The following is a 23,869-nucleotide window of genomic DNA, read 5'->3' on the forward strand; positions in this document are numbered from 1 at the left end:
GACAGTCACAACTGTCATCATATTGTCAGCCACATAATGTTGAGCGCAACATGCCGACTTGGTTATGTTAGGTAAAGAATAGTAACAGTGTTGCACTATAACTTGAAACCAGATGGTAAAGCATCATGTGCGGGATGTAATAAAGTCCCAGATTGCCGAAGGTGCGGGATGTCAGCCGATCTTGGACATTTTTTTAAAGGGCCAATAACTTACAAGGCAATGTTTTACCTTGTAAGTGACTGGCCCTTTAAAAAAAAGTTGGAGATTGGCCGGTATCCCGCACCTTCGGCAACCTGGGTTAAACATTATATTATAATATTTAATATTTAATATTAAATCATAGAATAGAAAACACACAGGGATGACTGTTGAATTACTCAAAAGGATACTCAAAAAATGCATCATCTAATTGATAATGTCGATATTATCTTAAACCATAAAGCTATACCTCTTAATACACTTTTACCATGGAGCCGCTGCGGCCGCTAGACTTAATACACACGCTACGTACCTTGTACGGACTTAGCGTACAAACGCCGCGCTGAGGGTACAAAGTACACACAGCGCGCACACACTCTTGATATATTTTAAACCTTATTAGAAATGCGATGCAATGATATTATTACACTCTAAACCTTATGCAGCAAAGCACTGCAGTGATGTTACACTTTAAACCTTATGCAGCGCTGACGTACACACCTTATCAATATACTCTTAAACCTTATACAGTTAGGTAATGTAATATGCTTTAAACCCTAGCAGGGAAAAGAGGACACAACACCGATTTGTAGTTTAAACACTGGGCTCCGACACCTCAGCGTATATATCTGGAAGGGGATAACAATACAACTTATACACTACAAAATACAACAGAGTAAATGGCTACAGTCAATGTACATACGTGAGAATATTCGCTTGCGCAACCTGGTCCAGTCCTCCGCTCATCAGGTAGATAGCGTTAAGAGTCTTCTGACCGGCCAGGCAGCAACAGGCTTTTTATACACTACTTCCATAAACAATACAATGGATACTGTAATCCCTTTGTCCATTGGACACAGAGATGCATCTTTACATTACAGGAGAGGTCATAGGTTGATTTGAAAAGGTGGGCGATGTCTTTCCCAACTGCTCTTGTGGGTGGTCTCCTCTGGATTCCCGCCGCATACATAATATGCAGTAAATACAGTTTATATCTATATTCTACTTCTGCACATAACTATACGCAGGAACATGCGATCTTCCTCTAACCAACACCAGAATGTTACCCTTAAAATACCCTACAGCTGGATACTAGACATCACCTTATAACCTTAGTCTGTCCCTTCCTATCATGCAAAGGCGAATCCCTTAGTCCTGGAATCATTTAAACTGTCGATACTTGCTGAAGTGGTGCAGGGGAGCTATGTGTAAAATGTGCACTATTTGGGTTAAATATGTAATGTTCTGATAACCCTCTATGCGCTCACAAACTCCGCTGTAAATACTCACACTGCGCGCAGGACCGCGGGAGCGATCATACGCAAATTGCGGATATGTGCACGCACAGCGGAACAAGTGCACGCGCAGCGGGCATGTGTGGTTAGTACGTGCTGTGTGTACTACAATATTTTTCGACTTTGACATAATACACCAACTTCACCAATTGCAAAGTATACAAAAAACATGCTTAGTAAACAGGACTTAAATGGATTTGTGACAGTGAGATGGGAATTAAATATTTTTATACCAGGCTTGAAGAGAGAAGACCTTAGGCTACCTGAACCAGAAAAATTCTGAGAAGGGAGATAAGGCAGACAAGCCATTGGCCCATAAACATAGGAGTATACTTTCTATTAAGATAATAGAGGAGCTATTATACATAAGCCAGCAAAAGTAACATTGCTATAAAAGTTTTAAAAAATGAAGGAAAAAAAATGACACAATTCTCCTAATACCTCAAACCCCATCTTAACATTAAATAAAATAATTCAATAGATTCCAGTTGGGAGTGGCTCAGGCCTATGCTAGTTCGGTCCATGGTAGAGCATTTGGGTAGGCAGAGATCTTCTGAAAAAGTAGATGATGCAATACAAGAGCAGGAAAAAGCTCAGGCACAGGTGGAATCACAGTTCCCAATTACAGCATAAAACTGTTAAATTATTATTATCCTTTATTTATATGGCGCCACAAGGGATCTGCAGCGCCCATTACACAGTACATAATAAAATGAGCAAACAAGAAAACAGCTCAAAAATGCATCCTGCTTCCCCATTTCTATAATTTATTTAACATAATGAAAGGTAAGCCGCTGTTGCCTCAAGCTCTACAGCCGTGTTTTCCTACGTCGGTGCTCAAGGCACACTAACAGTCCGAGCAATAGTATTATTTATGTTTGAGCACAGACAGTTAAATCAAAATAACTGAGGTACTTATTAAGTCACCTGTTCTCAAGGTATGCCTTTCCTTCAAACCTCGACTGTTAATGTGCCTTTAAGACCATGGTTGAGAAACACTGCTCTAAAGGCTAGAATTACAAGGATTGGTAAGAATCCAGATTTATGTACCATTTATAGTAGATTAATAATAATAAAGGTCAATAACAAATCAGTATTTATATTTTATCCTTCATATAAGGGCTGGGCGGACATGGGAACCTAAAAAAAATCATCACTTGCCACTCACACAATGCAAATCATGGAATTATTTATTTTACAGAGCCAGGATTGGCAGCCAAACTAGGTTTATTTTTACCACTGTCCCACTAAGTGAAGCTAAGCAGTTCTAAAATGATTTCTAAATAATGCAAAGCACATAAGCAAATGTCAACATCCATAACTTTATAGGTTAAAGAGCTTATAAGAACTGGTTCTATTTTAAATGAAGTTGGCTGTGGACAGAAATTAACCCTGCACTTTATTATGCAACCTTATCTATTTGTGAAAAACCAATGACATTGTGAGACAACTGCCTCAAATCCTGATTTATATTCATTATGTATTAGTCATACTTAATTCTTGGGAGGCTCTCCTGGAATCTCAGGAGAGAGCCAGCCTCCTGCATGCAGCCCACTTCCTAAGTTAAATGGGCACCTAGGGTTTGAAAATATATTGAATCACATCTCTGTGGCCTCAACCCCCACTGTCCAATGCTGCAGCTTTGAACAGCAGAGGGCAGGGGTTACACCCCTCTCCCCAAGCCATAGTCTCCCAGAGTTGTTGTAAAAATGGCAATAAAATTAAATGAAAGCCAGGTGTATTTTGCATTAATCTTGTCATTTTAAATCATGTGGCTAGAACAGAAAACTATTTTAATCAATATCGCTCATTTTCCCCCTTCTGAGCGATAGTGACTAAAATATTGCACAGTGTGTATGCTGCAAACAGCGGCTGATACGCCTTCCCTGGGATAGTTAACGACCCCCTTCTGTCAGCCGTACATGCAGGTCAATTTTGGCTATGTCGGCCAACACTGCATGTACGGGCTGGCCGCGGCGTGACATCACTGAGCGGTATCGCTCAGTATGTATATACGTCAGGTGGCCCGGGAACACACTGTAAGATATCGCTCATGGAGCGTATCGCACAGTGTGTACCCACCTTTAGTAAATATAGCCCCAATTCTAATTCTTTAGTGTTCTCTCTAGGATACTTCTTTATGCTTAGATGATTTGTAGAAACGTTAAACATTATATATATGGTCCATATTTCCCAAACTCTGTGCTTAAAACACTCTAAAAGTCCTGTTTTAAAATGACATCCATACTTAATCACAGGTGATGTAAGGAACGTCCAATATTAGATTGAAATGGACATGATTCAAATTTGTATTATTCTGATTGATGTACCAATGTATTATACCAGTTAAATGTCTTTGCATGTCAAACGGTAGAAAGTTAATTGATCTGCTGTTATTTCATTATAGCCACAGAACTCCAGACAAGATGCTAATCGGCTCTAAGATCCAGAGTATGGGACAGGAATATGTGAATAAATACCGCAGGGGTCCACCCTGCGACCTACTAGACACACACTGGAAATCCAGGTGTGATACTTTCGCCTTTCTTAATGTAAGAACGATTCAGGATATTTAAACTAGAGATGAGCGCCTGAAATTTTTCGGGTTTTGTGTTTTGGTTTTGGGTTCGGTTCCGCGGCCGTGTTTTGGGTTCGAACGCGTTTTGGCAAAACCTCACCGAATTTTTTTTGTCGGATTCGGGTGTGTTTTGGATTCGGGTGTTTTTTTCAAAAAACACTAAAAAACAGCTTAAATCATAGAATTTGGGGGTCATTTTGATCCCAAAGTATTATTAACCTCAAAAACCATAATTTACACTCATTTTCAGTCTATTCTGAATACCTCACACCTCACAATATTATTTTTAGTCCTAAAATTTGCACCGAGGTCGCTGTGTGAGTAAGATAAGCGACCCTAGTGGCCGACACAAACACCGGGCCCATCTAGGAGTGGCACTGCAGTGTCACGCAGGATGTCCCTTCCAAAAAACCCTCCCCAAACAGCACATGACGCAAAGAAAAAAAGAGGCGCAATGAGGTAGCTGTGTGAGTAAGATTAGCGACCCTAGTGGCCGACACAAACACCGGGCCCATCTAGGAGTGGCACTGCAGTGTCACGCAGGATGGCCCTTCCAAAAAACCCTCCCCAAACAGCACATGACGCAAAGAAAAAAAGAGGCGCAATGAGGTAGCTGTGTGAGTAAGATTAGCGACCCTAGTGGCCGACACAAACACCGGGCCCATCTAGGAGTGGCACTGCAGTGTCACGCAGGATGTCCCTTCCAAAAAACCCTCCCCAAACAGCACATGACGCAAAGAAAAAAAAAGGCGCAATGAGGTAGCCGACTGTGTGAGTAAGATTAGCGACCCTAGTGGCCGACACAAACACCGGGCCCATTTAGGAGTGGCACTGCAGTGTCACGCAGGATGTCCCTTCCAAAAAACCCTCTCCAATCAGCACATGATGCAAAGAAAAAGGTTAGGTGGTATACAATTATGGACGGACTGCCTGCCGAGTGCAGACACAGAGGTAGCCACAGCCGTGAACTACCGTACTGTACTGTGTCTGCTGCTAATATAGACTGGTTGATAAAGAGATGTCTATGTAACTATGTATGTATAAAGAAGAAAGAAAAAAAAACCACGGTTAGGTGGTATACAATTATGGACGGACTGCCTGCCGAGTGCAGACACAGAGGTAGCCACAGCCGTGAACTACCGTACTGTACTGTGTCTGCTGCTAATATAGACTGGTTGATAAAGAGATGTCTATGTAACTATGTATGTATAAAGAAGAAAGAAAAAAAAAACCACGGTTAGGTGGTATACAATTATGGACGGACTGCCTGCCGAGTGCAGACACAGAGGTAGCCACAGCCGTGAACTACCGTACTGTACTGTGTCTGCTGCTAATATAGACTGGTTGATAAAGAGATGTCTATGTAACTATGTATGTATAAAGAAGAAAGAAAAAAAAACCACGGTTAGGTGGTATACAATTATGGACGGACTGCCTGCCGAGTGCAGACACAGAGGTAGCCACAGCCGTGAACTACCGTACTGTACTGTGTCTGCTGCTAATATAGACTGGTTGATAAAGAGATGTCGTAGTAGTATGTATGTATAAAGAAGAAAAAAAAACCACGGTTAGGTGGTATACAATTATGGACGAGTGCAGACACAGAGGTAGCCACAGCCGTGAACTACCGTACTGTGTCTGCTGCGACTGGATGATAAATGATATAAAAAATATATATATATCACTACTGCAGCCGGACAGGTATATATTATATATTATATAATGACGGACCTGCTGGACACTGTCTGTTAGCAGAATGAGTTTTATTTTTATAGAATAAAAAAAACAACAACACACAAGTGAAGTCACACGACGAGTGTTTAACTTTTTCAGGCAATCACAATATAAGTATACTACTAACTATACTGGTGGTCAGTGTGGTCAGGTCACTGGTCAGTCACACTGGCAGTGGCACTCCTGCAGCAAAAGTGTGCACTGTTTAATTTTAATATAATATTATGTACTCCTGGCTCCTGCTATAACCTATAACTGACTGGCACTGCAGTGCTCCCCAGTCTCCCCCACAATTATAAGCTGTGTGAGCTGAGCAGTCAGACAGATATATAATATATATAGATGATGCAGCACACTGGGCTGAGCCTGAGCAGTGCACACAGATATGGTATGTGACTGAGTCACTGTGTGTATCGCTTTTTTCAGGCAGAGAACGGATATATTAAATAAACTGCACTGTCTGGTGGTCACTCACTAGTAAACTCTCTGCACTCTCTACACTTCTACAGTACTCCTCCTAGTCCTAAGCTCCAGTAAATCTCTCTCTCTTATAATCTAAATGGAGAGGACGCCAGCCACGTCCTCTCCCTATCAATCTCAATGCACGTGTGAAAATGGCGGCGACGCGCGGCTCCTTATATAGAATCCGAGTCTCGCGAGAATCCGACAGCGTCATGACGTTCGGGCGCGCTCGGGTTAACCGAGCAAGGCGGGAAGATCCGAGTCGCTCGGACCCGTGAAAAAAAACATGAAGTTCGGGCGGGTTCGGATTCAGAGAAACCGAACCCGCTCATCTCTAATTTAAACAGGCCTCATACTACAGTTGTAAACCTTAGCCCAGAGCTTCAAACAATTAAAAGATAAAGCTATCCGCCCCTGCTAAGAAACCCCACAGTGCAATCTGAGACTTTTTACACTTTGGTTGGATTAAAGTACTCCCAAGAGGGTGGGGGCTGGGTGGAGCTGCAGCATATGTTTAAATATGAGAAACTCTAGCTGCAAAACGTTCATTGGGGGTCATTCAGAGTTGATCGCTCGCTAGCTGCTTTGAGCAGCAATGCAAACACTAGGCCGCTGCCCTCTGGGAGTGTATCTTTGCTTAGCAGAATTGCTCAAAAATCTTTTCCTGCAGTTTCTGAGTAGCTCCAGACCTACTCCTAGATTGCGATCACTGCAGACTGTTTAGTACCTGCTTTGACGTCACAAACACTCTCTGCGTTTCTCCAGCCACTCCTGCGTTTTTTAGCACACTCCCGGAAAATGGTCAGTTTCCACCCAGAAACACCCACTTCCTGTCAATCACTCACCGATCAGCAGAGCGACTGAAAAACTTTGCTCGCCCGTGTAAAATTGCTTAGTCTTGTGTGAAATTACTTGGCACGTGTGCCCTGCGGCCCATACGCATGCGCAGAATAGCCGATTTTTATCCTGATCGCTATGCTGCGAAAAACGTCAGCAAGCGATCAACTCGGAATGACCCCCATTATCGTGAATGGGTCTAGATGATCATAATGAAACATACCTACCAGAAGAGACTTCACCTCAATCAGCGTTCAGCCCTGCCTAGGTGATAAGAATTTTGTACCTTTTTTCCCCTATTTTAATTTCTTGAGATTGTGATTACGTGTGTGACTATTTAAACTATTATATTCTTGTAACTTTCTTTTTTTCTGTAACAATAAACTTTGAAGTTTTGACTTGGATTAAATATCGAATCCTAGTTCTTGCTGTCTGTATTTTTACACCCAAACCTTAAGAAGCTGATGTTACCTTATTTTTACGTATTAATAAATTTGTGTACAAGGGGAGAGCAGAAGCTTGCACAAGGCGTGGTCCCTCAAAAGTAATTTAGCCGGACTGGCACAGCGACTGGTACTTCTGCTGGAGGCAGTTCGTGTCGATTTACCACACGCGCTAAAGTAATCTGTAAAGTGTCACGGGCAGCGTTCTCAGATTGGAATATCTGAAGAATCACTGCGCCAGAATCGTGACAGGTGACTTCATTAGTACCTTAATAATTATGATTTAACCATATGTGCTAAAGCATGGTTATACTTAAAACCTGGACTATTAGGGTGCCTTGAAGATCGACCTTTTAGTCGACCATAGGCAAAAATCCGGCACTCCAGCTGCTGTGGAACTACACATCCCATTACTGTTAGGGCATGCTGGGATGTATAGTTTCATAGCAGCTTTGGTGCCAAACATTGCTCTGATACACCCATATGTATCAGAGCAAAAATGGATTATAGCAGAACTCACAGATTACAATCCTGCATGTAAACTTTTTCCATACACAGCTGTATTTAGGCGTTTTATTTCACGGAAAGTGAAAAAAAAACACCAGTGCTTCCATGATAAAAAGAACACTTCTTCACATAGTGCACTCTCCTTTAAAACATGTAAAACAAATAGGGAATTATGCTGCTGACACAATGGCATTTGGGGTAATATAGCAGCTGATGGCCTGAAAAATAATAGCAATATCAATTTAGAATCTGGAAAGTGGAACATTCTTGGGCATGTTAGTACTGTAAATGGGGTGTAGTATGGTATGCCGGCGGCCGGGCTCCCGGCATACCGGCGCCGGGAGCCCGACCGCCAGCATACTGACAGCATGGCGAGCACAAATGAGCCCCTTGCGGGCACGGATATTTTATTCTCCCTCCAGGGAATAGTGTACCCACACGAGGGAGAAAAAGTGTCGGTATGTCGGGAGTCCAGCGCCGGTATACTGTGCGCCGGGATCCCGACAGTCGGCATACTGAAGACCACCCCTGTAAATGCAGTCCAAGGACGATCATTGTCAGTCAGTGTTAGTGGTAATTATCTGTATTAACAGGCCCCAGTTATGTTGGAAGTGAGCTACATGTAAGGCCATATTGGGCAAAGATTATGTTGCAAGCACCAATGTATATTTTATGTATGCAGTACAAGGTCAACACATTTGTGTTTACTTTTCAATAATAAACTAAATACTTAATGCAAAAAAATTTGCCTAAATAACTAAGCCTGCCCCAGCCTCTGGCATACATAGGTGTGCGATAGATAATTAAGCCCCAGCTGTGTTGGTATATATTTGCCTTTATGTAACGGAAGTCCAGATTTGCTCACAACAATACTCCCATTACTGACCCCGATTCAGCAGTAAGGCTGAACAGCATATCAAATATGGAGTTCCACTGCTAAAATAGCATTGCTCTAACCCAGTGGAATAAATTAAAGTGTTATTTTTGTTTCTAGCTGTTAACGCAAACATAGGTGTCCTTGAAATTGTGACGATACAGAACACTAATTCACACCAGTAATTCTCAGGGTTCACCTCCAGACACTCATGAGACAGACCTTGAGGGAGGTGAATCAGAGAAATATATAGTCAAGGGCTGTCAGGTTACATATTCCGATACGACATTAACATGTGACACTTCTAAAAAAAATAAAAAAAAAATACCGTTACCTGGAAGAATTAACTGCTTAAAATATACTAAATTGAATTGTAGCAAGCACACAGGAACACCCGCCCCCCCTACATAGATCACAAATCATATTCTGAAGTACTGTACAGGGAATAGGCGATGATTCACAACAATCCATACCCCAGTGGGGCAGACAGTCTAAATTCCCTACAATACACACAAGCTATGGGACCATTTTGCTAGAAGTGAAAGCTCATGATTGCAGGGGACATTGATAATGAAAGTGTATGCATCAGCAGCTCAGTGCTTACTACTGTAAGTTCGGGATCCAGTCTGAAGATCGACAGTGTCTAGGTCGACAATGTTTAGGTCGACAGTCACTAGGTCGACATGGATAGAAGGTCGACAGGGTTTCTAGGTCGACAGGTCTAAAGGTCGACATGAGTTTTTCACATTTTTTTGGGGGGGGGATTTTTTTCATACTTAACGATCCACGTGGACTACGATTGGAATGGTAAAGTGTGCCGAGCGAAGCGAAGGCACCATGCCCGAAGAATGGCGAGCGAAGCGAGCCATGCGAGGGGACGCGGTGCACTAATTTGGGATCCCGGTCACTCTACGACCAAAACGACACCAAAAAAAAAAAAAAAATCCTCATGTCGACCTTTAGACCTAGCACATGTCGACCTAGAAACCCTGTCGACCTTCCATCCATGTCGACCTAGTGACTGTCGATCTATAGTGGTCGACCTAAACATTGTCGACCTAGATACTGTCGATAAAACGAACCACACCCGTAAGTTCATGTGTACCAGTATCAAATCCTCTGCTGAAAGCAACATGAGAGCTAGACATTGTAACAGTACTTTACTCAAACAGGACACAAACATTTTTGTCATTTTTATTTTTAGTACTTTAAGAACTTGTACAAAGTAATTCATATTTTTGTATTTCAATCAAAAAGTTTCACTGTGTTGACAGTCAATTATGTCTGGATTCAGAAAATCACTGCACAAAAATTAAAAGTTATGAAAAACATTTTATACATTTTAACATAGAATTTTCTTTTTTATCCTCAAGGTAATTCATCTTGGCACTGTTTCTAAAGCATCTTGCCGTATCCCTAAAAGCATGCAGGGGGAGGGTAAAGAGAAAGTAGGGACAGCAGAGGACATTAACACTTTAATCCAACCTCTTACGCAAAAGTCTTAGAAATTCAAACTGCTTATTAACAAGTTAGAAAAGACGGGGAAGTGGGATCAACCAGGTACTACTGAAAGCTAAGCAGGAAGGATCCGATTCATGGAAACAAAGAAGGATTTATTTTTTTTATTTTACTTTTTTTTTTTTTAAACTATAACTAGATTATAGACACAACAGGTGAAGAATTTACAGCTGCAGAAGACTTTACAATATATTTTTACTCTTATAAAGCAAAGAAATAGTCTTTATTCAAATGCGAAAAATAAGTCTATAAATAATTAAGTTTATCAATACTTTTTGTTCAGGGGTTTAATTCAGGTGTGGCTTCTCCCTCGTGAAGCATGTACACACATCTTCAGATCTTCAACATTAGGTACTTCCTCCTGGCAAACTGACAATGCCAGGGTGCAAATTACATCAAGGGGGCGAGGCTTTATAAGTCTATAGTGCTAACAGGTATCAAGTACAGGTACTTAATCACACTGCGCATTCCTTAATGGGAATGGCAACTGTATTATTGAGTAAACCCAAGACTTGGCAGAAAGCGGGGATATAGACAATGGTCTTAGGAGCCAGGTATGAGCAATTATGTTTTAATTAGGCACATACATAGGGAGACGAGTCCTTCATTTGTCCATTCATCTTTGAGGAAGCACCAAGTTCTCAGTTTAAGGAATGTTAGTGAGAGTGGTGATGCACAGCTAGTACAGCGACAGGTGTCAGATATTTCTCAGATAATAGACGACTCCTAAAATTCAAAATGGATTCCTTAAACATCTGTGGCACTGCTGGGAAAGTAATCTTATCTGCCTGAACTGGTAAAAGGTTTAGGATAATTGTAGTGGAGGAATAGAATCCCACTCTCTCCAACTCATGTGTACTCAGTATGCCAAAAGTTAGACTGAACTTTAGGTAAAGCAGTGATGCACAAATTCTGACACAAACCGCTTACATTTTCAGGGTAGGGACTTGTGCAGTCATGACGGATGATGTGAACATTTTAGAAGTTTGTGCATCACAGCAATAAAAAGGAAATGAAGCTATGAAACCCTTTCATGTAATCAGCAAACACTGGGATGAAGAGGAAAATATACAAAAAATAAAAAATAAATTCCCCAAGAGTTTAATCATACCATGGAACACAAAAGCCAATTAAAAGGGAGAGAAAAAAAGGGAAATTGGAAACAAATATCAACTCCTGGATGTGGTCTGCTTTACTTTCGCTCTTTTTTCTTATCCTAAAAAGATAAAATTAAAAAAAATGAATAAACAAACACACAAATCATCATACACAGGGTGCTTTATTTTGTCTAACAAAGAAACACGCTCTAAATACAAAAAATAGATTGTTAATGCGTTCCAAAATACTGGATTTAAGAGCATACCATATTTGACTTAAAAGGGGGAGGGGGTTATAGTATCATAATTTGTTATATACAATCTATAGCAGATTGTAGCCAACATTACCTATATCTAATGGATGTCGTTTAAAGTGCAATGGCACCGATTTAAGGAATATGATGTGGAGGTTGAAGCTGAATGTGGATAGAAGACAGTACATGATCCCCTTCTCACTGAAAGAGTATCTTGAAAGTTTTATTTACAAAAGTACACTAATAATGCCTAGGAGGCATTTTATATCAACCATTCGTCATAATGAAGGTTGCGTTTATTATTATGCCTAATCTAGAGACCTAGTCAGCACATAAGACAGAAGTTTATGACCTCAGCATGGCCATCACTGAAATTCCAATATTGTTACTATTAAAAATCTCACAAAAACAAAACCATCCTCCCCATTTGCAAGGAAGAAAAGGAGTCAAAATGGTTTCACAAGGTTTAGGGTACAGAACACTACTGCCATCCATTTTAATTGTTGCTTATGCAGACACACACACAAACACATTATATATAAATATACATACACAGGGTGTTAAAAAATAAGAATTTACTTACCGATAATTCTATTTCTCGGAGTCCGTAGTGGATGCTGGGGTTCCTGAAAGGACCATGGGGAATAGCGGCTCCGCAGGAGACAGGGCACAAAAAAGTAAAGCTTTTACCAGATCAGGTGGTGTGCACTGGCTCCTCCCCCTATGACCCTCCTCCAGACTCCAGTTAGGTACTGTGCCCGGACGAGCGTACACAATAAGGGAGGCAATTTGAATCCCGGGTAAGACTCATACCAGCCACACCAATCACACCGTACAACTTGTGATCTAAACCCAGTTAACAGTATGATAACAGAAAGAGCCTCTTAAAGATGGCTCCTTAACAATATAACCCGAATTTGTTAACAATAACTATGTACAGTATTGCAGATAATCCGCACTTGGGATGGGCGCCCAGCATCCACTACGGACTCCGAGAAATAGAATTATCGGTAAGTAAATTCTTATTTTCTCTATCGTCCTAAGTGGATGCTGGGGTTCCTGAAAGGACCATGGGGATTATACCAAAGCTCCCAAACGGGCGGGAGAGTGCGGATGACTCTGCAGCACCGAATGAGAGAATTCCAAGTCCTCTTTTGCCAGGGTATCAAATTTGTAGAATTTTACAAACGTGTTTTCCCCCGACCACGTAGCTGCTCGGCAGAATTGTAATGCCGAGACCCCTCGGGCAGCCGCCCAAGATGAGCCCACCTTCCTTGTGGAATGGGCCTTAACAGATTTAGGCTGTGGCAGGCCTGCCACAGAATGAGCAAGTTGAATTGTGTTACAAATCCAACGAGCAATCGTCTGCTTAGAAGCAGGGGCACCCAACTTGTTGGGTGCATATAGTATCAACAGCGAGTCAGATTTTCTGACTTCAGCCGTCCTTGAAATGTATATTTTTAAGGCTCTGACAACGTCCAACAACTTGGAGTCCTCCAAGTCGCCAGTGGCCGCAGGCACCACAATAGGTTGGTTCAGGTGAAACGCTGATACCACCTTAGGGAGAAAATGCGGACGAGTCCTCAGTTCTGCCCTATCCGAATGGAAGATTAGATAAGGGCTTTTATAAGATAAAGCCGCCAATTCAGATACTCTCCTGGCGGAAGCCAGGGCCAGTAACATAGTCACTTTCCATGTGAGATATTTAAAATCCACCTTTTTCAATGGTTCAAACCAATGGGATTTGAGGAAATCTAAAACTACTTTTAGATCCCACGGTGCCACCGGAGGCACCACAGGAGGCTGTATATGCAGTACTCCTTTAACAAAAGTCTGTACCTCAGGAACTGAGGCCAATTCTTTTTGGAAGAATATTGACAGGGCCGAAATTTGAACCTTAATAGATCTCAATTTGAGACCCATAGACAATCCTGATTGTAGGAAATGTAGGAAACGACCCAGTTGAAATTCCTCCGTCGGAACACTCCGATCCTCGCACCACGCGACATATTTTCGCCAAATGCGGTGATAATGTTTCGCGGTGACTTCCTTCCTTGCCTTAATCAAGGTAGGAATGACTTCTTCTGGAATGCCTTTCCCTTTTAGGATCTGGCGTTCAACCGCCATGCCGTCAAACGCAGCCGCGGTAAGTCTTGAAAGAGACAGGGACCCTGTTGTAGCAGGTCCCTTCTCCGAAGTAGAGGGCACGGGTCGTCCGTGACCAACTCTTGAAGTTCCGGGTACCAAGTCCTTCTTGGCCAATCCGGAGCCACTAGTATTGTTCTTACTCCTCCTCACCGTATAATCTTCAATACCTTTGGTATGAGAGGCAGAGGAGGAAACACATATACTGATTTGTACACCCAAGGTGTTACCAGTGCGTCCACAGCTATTGCCTGTGGATCTCTTGACCTGGCGCAATACTTGTCCAGTTTCTTGTTGAGGCGAGACGCCATCATGTCTACCATTGGTCTTTCCCAACAGTTTATTAGCATGTGGAAGACTTCTGGATGAAGACCCCCCTCTCCCGGGTGAATATCGTGTCTGCTGAGGAAGTCTGCTTCCCAGTTGTCCACGCCCGGGAAGAACACTGCTGACAGTGCTATTACGTGATTCTCCGCCCAGCGAAGAATCTTGGCAGCTTCTGCCATTGCACTCCTGCTTCTTGTGCCGCCCTGTCTGTTTACATGGGCGACCGCCGTGATGTTGTCCGACTGAATCAACACCGGTTTTCCTTGCAGGAGTGGTTCCGCCTGGCTTAGAGCATTTTAGATTGCTCTTAGTACCAGAATGTTTATGTGAAGAGACTTTTCCAGGTTCGTCCATACCCCCTGGAAGTTTCTTCCTTGTGTGACTGCTCCCCAACCTCTCAGGCTGGCGTCCGTGGTCACCAGGATCAAATCCTGTATGCCGAATCTGCGGCCCTCCAATAGATGAGCCTTTTGCAACCACCACAGAAGATATACCCTTGTCCTTGGCGACAGGGTTATTCGCAGGTGCATCTGAGGATGCGACCCTGACCATTTGTCCAACAGATCCCTTTGGAAAATTCTTGCATGGAATCTGCCGAATGGAATTGCTTCGTAAAAAGCCACCATTTTTCCCAGGACTCTTGTGCATTGATGTACAGACACCTTTCCTGGTTTTAGGAGGTTCCTGACAGGTCGGATAACTCCTTGGCTTTTTCCTCGGGAAGAAAAACCTTTTTCTGAACCGTGTCCAGAGTCATCCCTAGGAACAGCAGACGTATCGTCGGAAAACAGCTGCGATTCTTGGAATATTTAGAATCCAGTCGTGCCGTCGAAGAACTACTTTAGATAGTGCTCTTCCGACCTCCAACTGTTCTCTGGAACTTGCCCTTTTTAGGTCGTGCAAGTAAGGGATAATTTAGATGCCTTTTTTCTTTGAAGAAACATCTATTTCGGCCATTACCTTGGTAAAAAGGCCCGGGGTGCCGTGGATAATTCAAACGGCATCGTCTGAAACTGATATTGACAGTTCTGTACCACGAACCAGAGGTACCCTTGATGAGAAGGACAAAATTTGGACATGGAGGTAATCCTTGATGTCCAGGGACACCATATAGTCCCCTTTTTTCCGGTTCGCTATCACTGCTCTGAGTGACTTTATCTCGATTTGAACCTTTTATGTAAGTGTTCAAAACATTTTAGATTTAGACTATGTGTCACCAAGCCGTCTGGCTTCAGTACCACAATATAGTGTGGAAAAATAATACCCTTTTCCTTGTCGTAGGAGGGGTACTTTGATTATCACCTGCTGGATATACAGCTTGTGAATTGTTTCCAATGCTGCCTCCCTGTCGGAGGGAGCCGTTGGTAAAGCAGACTTCAGGAACCTGCGAGGAGAAGATGTCTCGACTCTCCAATCTTTACCCCTGGGATAATACTCGTACGATCTAGGGGTCAACTTGCGAGTGATCCCACTGCGCCCTGAGACTCTTGAGACTACCCCCCCACCTTGAGTCCGCTTGCACGGCCCCAGCGTCATGCTGAGGACTTGGCAGACGCGGTGGAGGGCTTCTTTTCCTGGGAAAGGGCTGCCTGCTGCAGTCTACTTCCCTTACCTCTATGTCTGGGCAGATATGACTGGCCTTTTGCCTGCATGCCCTCATGGGAAAGGAAAGATTGAGGCTGAAAAGACGGTGTCTTTTTTAGCTGAGATGTAACTTGGGGTAAAAAAGGTTGGATTTCCCAGCTGTTGCTGTGGTCCCCAGGTCCGATGGACCGACCCCCAAATAACTCCTTCCCTTTATACAGCAATACTTCCATCTGCCGTATGGGATCTGTATCACCTGACCACTGTCGTGTCCCTGACATCTTCTGGGAGATATGGACAACGCACTTATCTTGATGCCAGAGAGCAAATATCCCTCTGTGCATCTCACATACATATATATAGAATGCATCCTATTAAATGCTCTACATGAATAAAATATTTTCAGTCAGGGAATCCGACCAAGCCAACCCAGCACTGCATCTCCAGGCTGATGGCGATCGCTGGTCGCAGTATAACCACCGTATGTGTGTATATACTTTTTAGGATATTTTTCCAGCTTCCTATCAGCTGGCTCCTTGAGGGCGGCCGTATCTGGAGACGGTAACGCCACTTGATAAGCGTGTGAGCGCCTTATCACCCTAAGGGGTGTTTCCCAACGTACTCTAATTTCTGGCAGGAAAGGGTATAACGCCAATATTTGCTATCGGGGTAACCCTACGCATCATCACACACTTCATTTTATTTTATCTGATTCAGGAAAAACTACAGGTAGTTTTTTCACTCCCACATAATACCCTTTCTTGTGGTACTTGTAGTATCAGAAACACGTAACACCTCCTTCATTGCCCTTAACGTGTGGCCCTAATGAGAAATACGTTTGTTTATTCACCGTCGACACTGTATTCAGTGTCCGTGTCTGTGTCTGTGTCGACCGACTGAGGTAAATGGGCGTTTTTAAAACCCCTGACGGTGTTTCTGAGACGCCTGGACCGGTCCTAATAGATTGTCGGCCGTCTCATGTCGTCAACCGACCTTGCAGCGTGTTGACATTCTCACGTAATTCTCTAAATAAGCCATCCATTCCGGTGTCGACTCCCTAGAGAGTGACATCACCATTACAGGCAATTTCTCCGCCTCCTCACCAACATCGTCCTCATACATGTCGACACACACGTACCGACACACAGCACACACACCGGGAATGCTCTGACAGAGGACAGGACCCACTAGCCCTTTGGGGAGACAGAGGGAGAGTCTGCCAGCACACACCAAAAACGCTATAATTATATAGGGACAACCTTATATAAGTGTTTCTCCCTTATAGCATCTTTTATATATATACAATATCGCCAAAATCAGTGCCCCCCCTCTCTGTTTTAACCCTGTTTCTGTAGTGCAGTGCAGGGGAGAGCCTGGGAGCCTTCTCTCCAGCTTTTCTGTGAGAGAAAATGGCGCTGTGTGCTGAGGAGATAGGCCCCGCCCCTTTTTCGGCGGGCTCGTCTCCCGCTATTTTTGAAGTTAGGCAGGGGTTAAATATCTCCATATAGCCTCTGTGGGCTATATGTGAGGTATTTTTTGCCTCTAATAAGGTTTTTATTTGCCTCTCAGAGCGCCCCCCCCAGCGCTCTGCACCCTCAGTGACTGTTGTGTGAAGTGTGCTGAGAGGAAAATGGCGCACAGCTGCAGTGCTGTGCGCTACCTTTATGAAGACTCAGGAGTCTTCAGCCGCCGATTTTGGACCTCTTCTCTCTTCAGCGTCTGCAAGGGGGCCGGCGGCGCGGCTCCGGTGACCATCCAGGCTGTACCTGTGATCGTCCCTCTGGAGCTAGTGTCCAGTAGCCAAGCAGCAAATCCACTCTGCACGCAGGTGAGTTCACTACTTCTCCCCTAAGTCCCTCGTTGCAGTGATCCTGTTGCCAGCAGGACTCACTGTAAAGTAAAAAACCTAAGCTAAACTTTCTCTAAGCAGCTCTTTAGGAGAGCCACCTAGATTGCACCCTTCTCGTTCGGGCACAAAATCTAACTGGAGTCTGGAGGAGGGTCATAGGGGGAGGAGCCAGTGCACACCACCTGATCTGGTAAAAGCTTTACTTTTTTGTGCCCTGTCTCCTGCGGAGCCGCTATTCCCCATGGTCCTTTCAGGAACCCCAGCATCCACTTAGGACGATAGAGAAAGGTTGTTGTTTTTTTAACACCCCCCACACACATACACACTTAATAGAACAAAGGCATTCAAATACGTAAAAGTCATTTGAAAAGGTTTACACAAAAGCATTGTTGTATGTATATAAAATATACCTTCTCATTCATAGCCAAGATTATCATGAGCTTCCTAAAGATGGTGATGAAATCCAGAAACAGGTCTACACAATGCCTACAATAAGACACCAAAAAAAAAAGTTAAATCATTTTGAAAGGATAATCTAAACTACTTTAGGCACTATCACCTCTGCTAAAATGTATTTAGCAAAACTTTGGCCAAGAATAAGTCCCATAACTTACCACACATAATCCTTGTCCCCATTCTCAGCTTTTTCAATAATAAGCTGGGTGTCAAACAATACAAAGCCACACATGACCAGCAGGCCAAGGTACAGATTTGTCTGCAAGATAAATATAAGATTGTATTCAAAGTCAATGTCCAGACTGCATACTTTTCTAGTCATAGCGCACTGGATCTTGATTAAGAAAATGAAGACAGCAACATAACCTTTAATTGCATATAAGGAACAATTCACATAGACCCAAAAAAAAGTGCTACCTGTGAGATCAATAAGTGAGAAGATGTCCATCACTGAACGCAATGGTTTTTCCTTCTATACTGTACTCCCAATCATAACCGATGAATGCTTAGCCAGGCGCAGGATCTTGCTATTAAACCCCTTTCACATCTTCAATGCCGGGTCCCACCTGGGAATTGGAAATGGGTCCTTCCCGGGTGGGATCCGGCATTGGACCCTAAAAGCAAGCTTCTCGACCCGGCAATATGCCAGGTCGGGTTGGCATAGCGGCGGGAGGCGGAACCGGGGGGCAGTGCTGGTAAATAAGCTCATCTCCGCGCCGCCTCTCCCTATGTAGTGAACGGGTCACATCAACCCAGAAACCGGTTTACACTACCGACCCGGTATTCAACCCAGGAATAACCCTTCTTATAACCCGGGTTGAATTACGGAGTCAGGCGACCCAGGAATTCTCCATGGCCCCTTTCACATCGCACAGTGACCCGTGTCGACCTGGCAATATACTGGGTTATTTGTGCGATGTGAAAGGGGTATGATTCAGCTATGGACCTATACTGCTAAACCACTATTTATTTATTAAGTCTGTTTTATATAGTGCAGCAAATGCACTTTATAGTTGGAAACTACAATGATAAAACAAAACAGGGTGATAACGGTCAGAGGTAGGAAGGCCCTGCTCGCAAGCCTACGATCTATAGATATAATCTTTCACCACAGTAACTTACTTTAGAGAGAAATTCAGATCCAGCAAACATGTTTATCAGTGAAGAGAAAACAAGGACGCTCAGGACAGTTGACAGCAAACCTGTGGAAAAAACATAATATTTACAGGATAAATAAATAAATATATATATATATATATATATATATATATATATATATATATATATATATATATATATATATATATACACACACACACATACACAAACACAGCCAGCATATTACTGTGACACACTAATACTTAAATGTTTAATCATGTTCATCAGTCCCAAATATGGTGGTGCCATCAATGTCACATTCCTGTCTGTCATATACACACACACACACACACACACACACACACACACACACACACACACACACACACACACACACACACACACTAGGGGCAGTTAGTGTAAATAAGAAGCCATTTACATACCAGGTAGCTTACAGACTATAGAACAATATTAGCCAACAAGAGGAAACCAGCTCAAATATAGGGAGATGCAAACCTATCAGCAGGTAAGACTCAAGCCTAAGTCCCCAGCACTACATGACAGCAATGTTAACTAGTGTGTCCCCCTGTAAAGATTATGACGTAGTGACACAGAGTTATGGATAGCACTCACCTCCCAGGAGAAGGAAACTACGTCTTTGTGCATAAAGGGCACTGAGCGAGAAGCAGGCGAAGATCAATGCTGTACCCAGGAAAGCAGTAGGGATGATGCTGTGTGGAAGTCAGCGGAAGATTCATCAGATACAATTGGGAGATACAGTTGAAGTTTAAATAAGAAAATGAGCCTAGAACATATAGCTGACAGACAGATTATTAGGAGAGTTTCCCAACCACGGTCCTCAAGGTACAATAATACGGCTTTCAGATCGCAAATGCCGGATCCCACCCGGTAAGAGAAACGTGTCCTTACCGGGTAGGATCCGGCTTTTGCTCTGCTTTGCTGGCTTTCCGACCCGGCAATATACCGGGTCGGTTGCCATAGCAGCAGGGGGGCGCAGCAGCAGAAGGGGTGGAGGCGGCGCTGGGAGATAAGCTCATCTCTTGCGCCGCCTCTCCCTATGCTGTGAATGGGAGCCATGTCGCATCGAAACGGCTCCTATTCACACTGTGCCTGACCCGGTATTCAACCCGATAATAACCCTTCTTTTTAACCGGGTTGAATTACTGGGTCAGGCAACCCGCTAATTCGGCCAAAGTGCTTTCACATCGCACACTGACCCGTTTCGACACGGCAATATGCAGTGTCGATACCGGGTTATTTGTGCGACGTGAAAGGGGTATAACAGTCAAAAGTTTTAAGTGGAACCGCACTAGTGCACAGGTGATTTAGGGCCTTATTCAGGTTTGTTAGCAAACCAAAAAAAGCACACAACTGGGCAAAATCATGTGCAGTGCAGGTGGGGCAGATGTAACATGTGCAGAGAGATTAGATTAGGGTGGAGTGTTTTCAAACTTAAATCTAAATTGCAGTGTAAAAATAAAGCAGACAGTATTTACCTTGCACAGAAACAAAATAATCCACCCAAATCTAAATCTCTCTGCACATGTTACATCTGCCCCACCTGCAGTGCACATGGTTTTGCCCATTAGCTTGCTTTTTTGGTTTGCTAACAAACATGAATAACTCCCTTAATTAGTATTTCAGTGATTTAGCTTTAACAATCTGTGCTCAAGCATGGATGTCACTGAAACCTGCAATGTTAGGTGTCCCTTGAGGATGGAGGTTAGGAAACACTGCTTTGGGATATTTTTTTTTATTTTTTTTAATTTAGCACCTGCTCTTCTCCATCATCTTCTTTATGCGATATTATGTACGTTAGTTTATTCTGGTTTCCAGCATTTGCAACTATGTTATTTTCTGGACAATTATTTTGGAGCTCACACACTGTACAGCTATATACACATCGGCAGAGCTCTAGATAAAAAAAAAAAACTGGATATGCAAATACCTGGGGTTAACAGCAATGCAGAAATTCAAAGCAGGACCCAATCCAACACCTGGAGGACAAACAAAGTCGTATTATTTTTATTTTTTACATGTGAAGGTCATTGGAATGTAGTAAGTAAACATTCTTAAAATCACAAGCTACTGACAAATGCTAAAATATTGCAAGCAAAACTTTGCACTATATGGTTCTTGTTACGAAAAATCATTACTACTCTGTTATATTTATATAATACTTGTACTTCTTCAATGAAAATTAGATATCTGGATAAAGGTGAATGCACTGAACACACCTACATTCTTAGCAAATAGAATCTAAAACTTGTGCAGTAAGCCAGTAATAACTTACAGCTGCACTACAATGCAAGGCTTCCCCTACTATAGAAAAGCCGGGTTGGGTATGATTTTTTCGTGGTCGGAATGATGGCAGTCAGAATCCCAGCACTATTTGTAATGCCGACACCAGCATTCCAAATAGGGACTTCAGCCCAGGGTTTGCGCCATGTAGCTGTTTTTTTTCCCCTTGGCTTAATGATTTGTCAGGTGGAAATCCAGGCCTTTGGAAACTGTGAAGGTGGACGTGAGCGGGAAGACCAATGAAAAGCTGCAGCTAATGACAATGGGGTTTCTCATTGGTCCGCTCTTTCACATACCCAGCCTCAGTCATATTTAAGTGGTGAACAATGTTAAACACTTTAGTTTATAACACAGCTGTAAAAGCTACAATAATGGAGAACGCTATTTTGTGGGCTGAAATAATTTAATTGAGAATGCAATTTAAATGCTCACTAGGAGCATCAAATAGATCACTGATCTCTAATGAATAAATAGGATGCATTCTCAGGAGTAAAGCTTCAGCCTACATAATAGCCGTCTCTGTAATCCTCTAAGTACATAGTTTTATTTTGTGAGAGAGGATGTTTTAAATAATACAGAATTTGAGCTGTCATATCACAGTTTCCTACAAGGAAGTTACAGGTAAACTTACTACCTTTCTGTAAAGTAAAACTCAATACAGATTAACTATATGAATGTAGATATGAGAGCATTTCGTTTTCTCTCATTACTAAGAATAACAGATCCAGTTACCCAGTCTTATGTCACGGTGTTGAGCAGCAATCCAGTCCACAAGCTCTGGTGCTTCTACATCTTATAAATAATTGTGTTGGTTTAGATTTAAAAAAACTTACCACAGAAAAAGGCAAAACCAACCAAGATTCCCAGGCGCTTCTTTTCATTCTCATAGCTGTGAGGGGTGAACATGAGCCAGAGCATCATGGCCAGTGAGCCTAGAAAGGACAAGAAGCTGCCCTGTTTTGGAAGACACAGAGATTAATTGCAAAGACTGAATAATAGCACACAGATCGAAAGTGCGCAACTGTATTTATGGGGGGACATGTACTAAGCAGTGATAAAAGTGGAGAAGTGAGCCAGTGTAGAAGTTGCCCAGGGCAACCAATCAGCTGCTCTGTATACTTTTATAGTATGCAAATTATAAATGTTACCTCAATGGTGATTGGTTGCCATGGGCAACTTCTCCACTTTTATCACTGCTTAGTACATATCCACCTATATTCTGTAACATGATCATAAAACTTGGCAGCCACAAAGCATTATAAATATTGGTCTGCATGTAACCATAAGGAATTATACAGCTTAACTGACAAGTATATCATATCACCACCACGTTGCCATCCAGTATCAGAGGGATAATAAAGTACTGGTGGGTGGTTATGTCTTACTTCAGTAAAATTACACTTCCAAACACGTCACCTATGAGCCCTCCTCCCCCAGATGTGCAGGGCTTCAGTCAGATGCTGCTTCACTCACAGCCTGCCATGACAGCAGACTAGTGTATGATTACAGGACTCCATAAGCGGAGCTGCCTCCATTCTCCAACACCTATTCTACACCCTAGTAGTGGTGGATAGTTCAGATTGGCAGATGCTGATGGAGCTACATAGGTGAGCCAGAGACTGGTGGAAGATTGGAGAAGTGCTGCTCTGTGGGTAGGTCTGCTCAGCAAAGGGAGCGGTCATTTAAATAAAAGGACTATAAGTGAATGTTTGCTTGTTAATAATAATAATAATAATAATAATAATAATAATGACATCCAACTTGCACAACCCTGTATGTGATACATCCTAAACGTAATCAAAATGACTTACCTGCAGAAATTTAAGGGCCACATTAACATAAGCGCCAGCAGCAGCTACCAGCATACAGAAAGCAAAGCTGGTGTACACCCGTTTCAAGTGCTGCTGTGTGGATGGGGAACTGAAACATAAAAAGACACCAAATAAAATTACTATAGAGGAGATTACTGCCCACGGAGAATAAACTAAACAACTTGCCAAATGCAGGGGACCCCACTGTGATTAATCAGGGTTTGTTCAATCATTACATATAAACAAGGAAGGGGTGGTATGGGAGTTCATTCTCCATGATGTGTCACCGCAATGTCATATACATGACTTGGAAGTGTCTGCGCTGATGCCATTAGTGTAAAAAGGCCAATAATATAAGCCATAGATTACTCATATCTAGGAAAGACATAGCGGTCAATACAACTAGAAGTGACTGAAGCGAAATACACTCGCATCGAAATCACGCTCTTGATAGGTGATAGCTGAATGTAGATGGCCAGT

The 23,869-nt window shown here is 42.8% G+C and overlaps 1 protein-coding gene across 1 annotated transcript in view; it reads right to left on the minus strand.

The window, feature by feature from the left end:
• Positions 1-10,106: 10,106 nt before the first annotated feature.
• Positions 10,107-23,869, minus strand: part of TMBIM6 (transmembrane BAX inhibitor motif containing 6) — a 47,459-nt gene continuing 33,696 nt past the window's right edge. Inside the window, exons 3-10 of the mRNA XM_063952754.1 lie at positions 23,390-23,498; positions 22,412-22,532; positions 21,226-21,274; positions 19,890-19,987; positions 19,281-19,360; positions 18,317-18,417; positions 18,113-18,188; positions 10,107-11,662 (exon numbers count right to left, since the gene is read on the minus strand). Of these exons, the coding sequence (XP_063808824.1) occupies positions 11,639-11,662; positions 18,113-18,188; positions 18,317-18,417; positions 19,281-19,360; positions 19,890-19,987; positions 21,226-21,274; positions 22,412-22,532; positions 23,390-23,498 (658 nt within the window). The 3' untranslated portion in view covers positions 10,107-11,638. The remainder of the gene's footprint in view (positions 11,663-18,112; positions 18,189-18,316; positions 18,418-19,280; positions 19,361-19,889; positions 19,988-21,225; positions 21,275-22,411; positions 22,533-23,389; positions 23,499-23,869) is intronic.

The sequence above is a fragment of the Pseudophryne corroboree genome, chromosome 2, assembly GCF_028390025.1.
Source record: "Pseudophryne corroboree isolate aPseCor3 chromosome 2, aPseCor3.hap2, whole genome shotgun sequence".
In the NCBI taxonomy this organism is placed as follows: Eukaryota; Metazoa; Chordata; class Amphibia; order Anura; family Myobatrachidae; genus Pseudophryne; species Pseudophryne corroboree.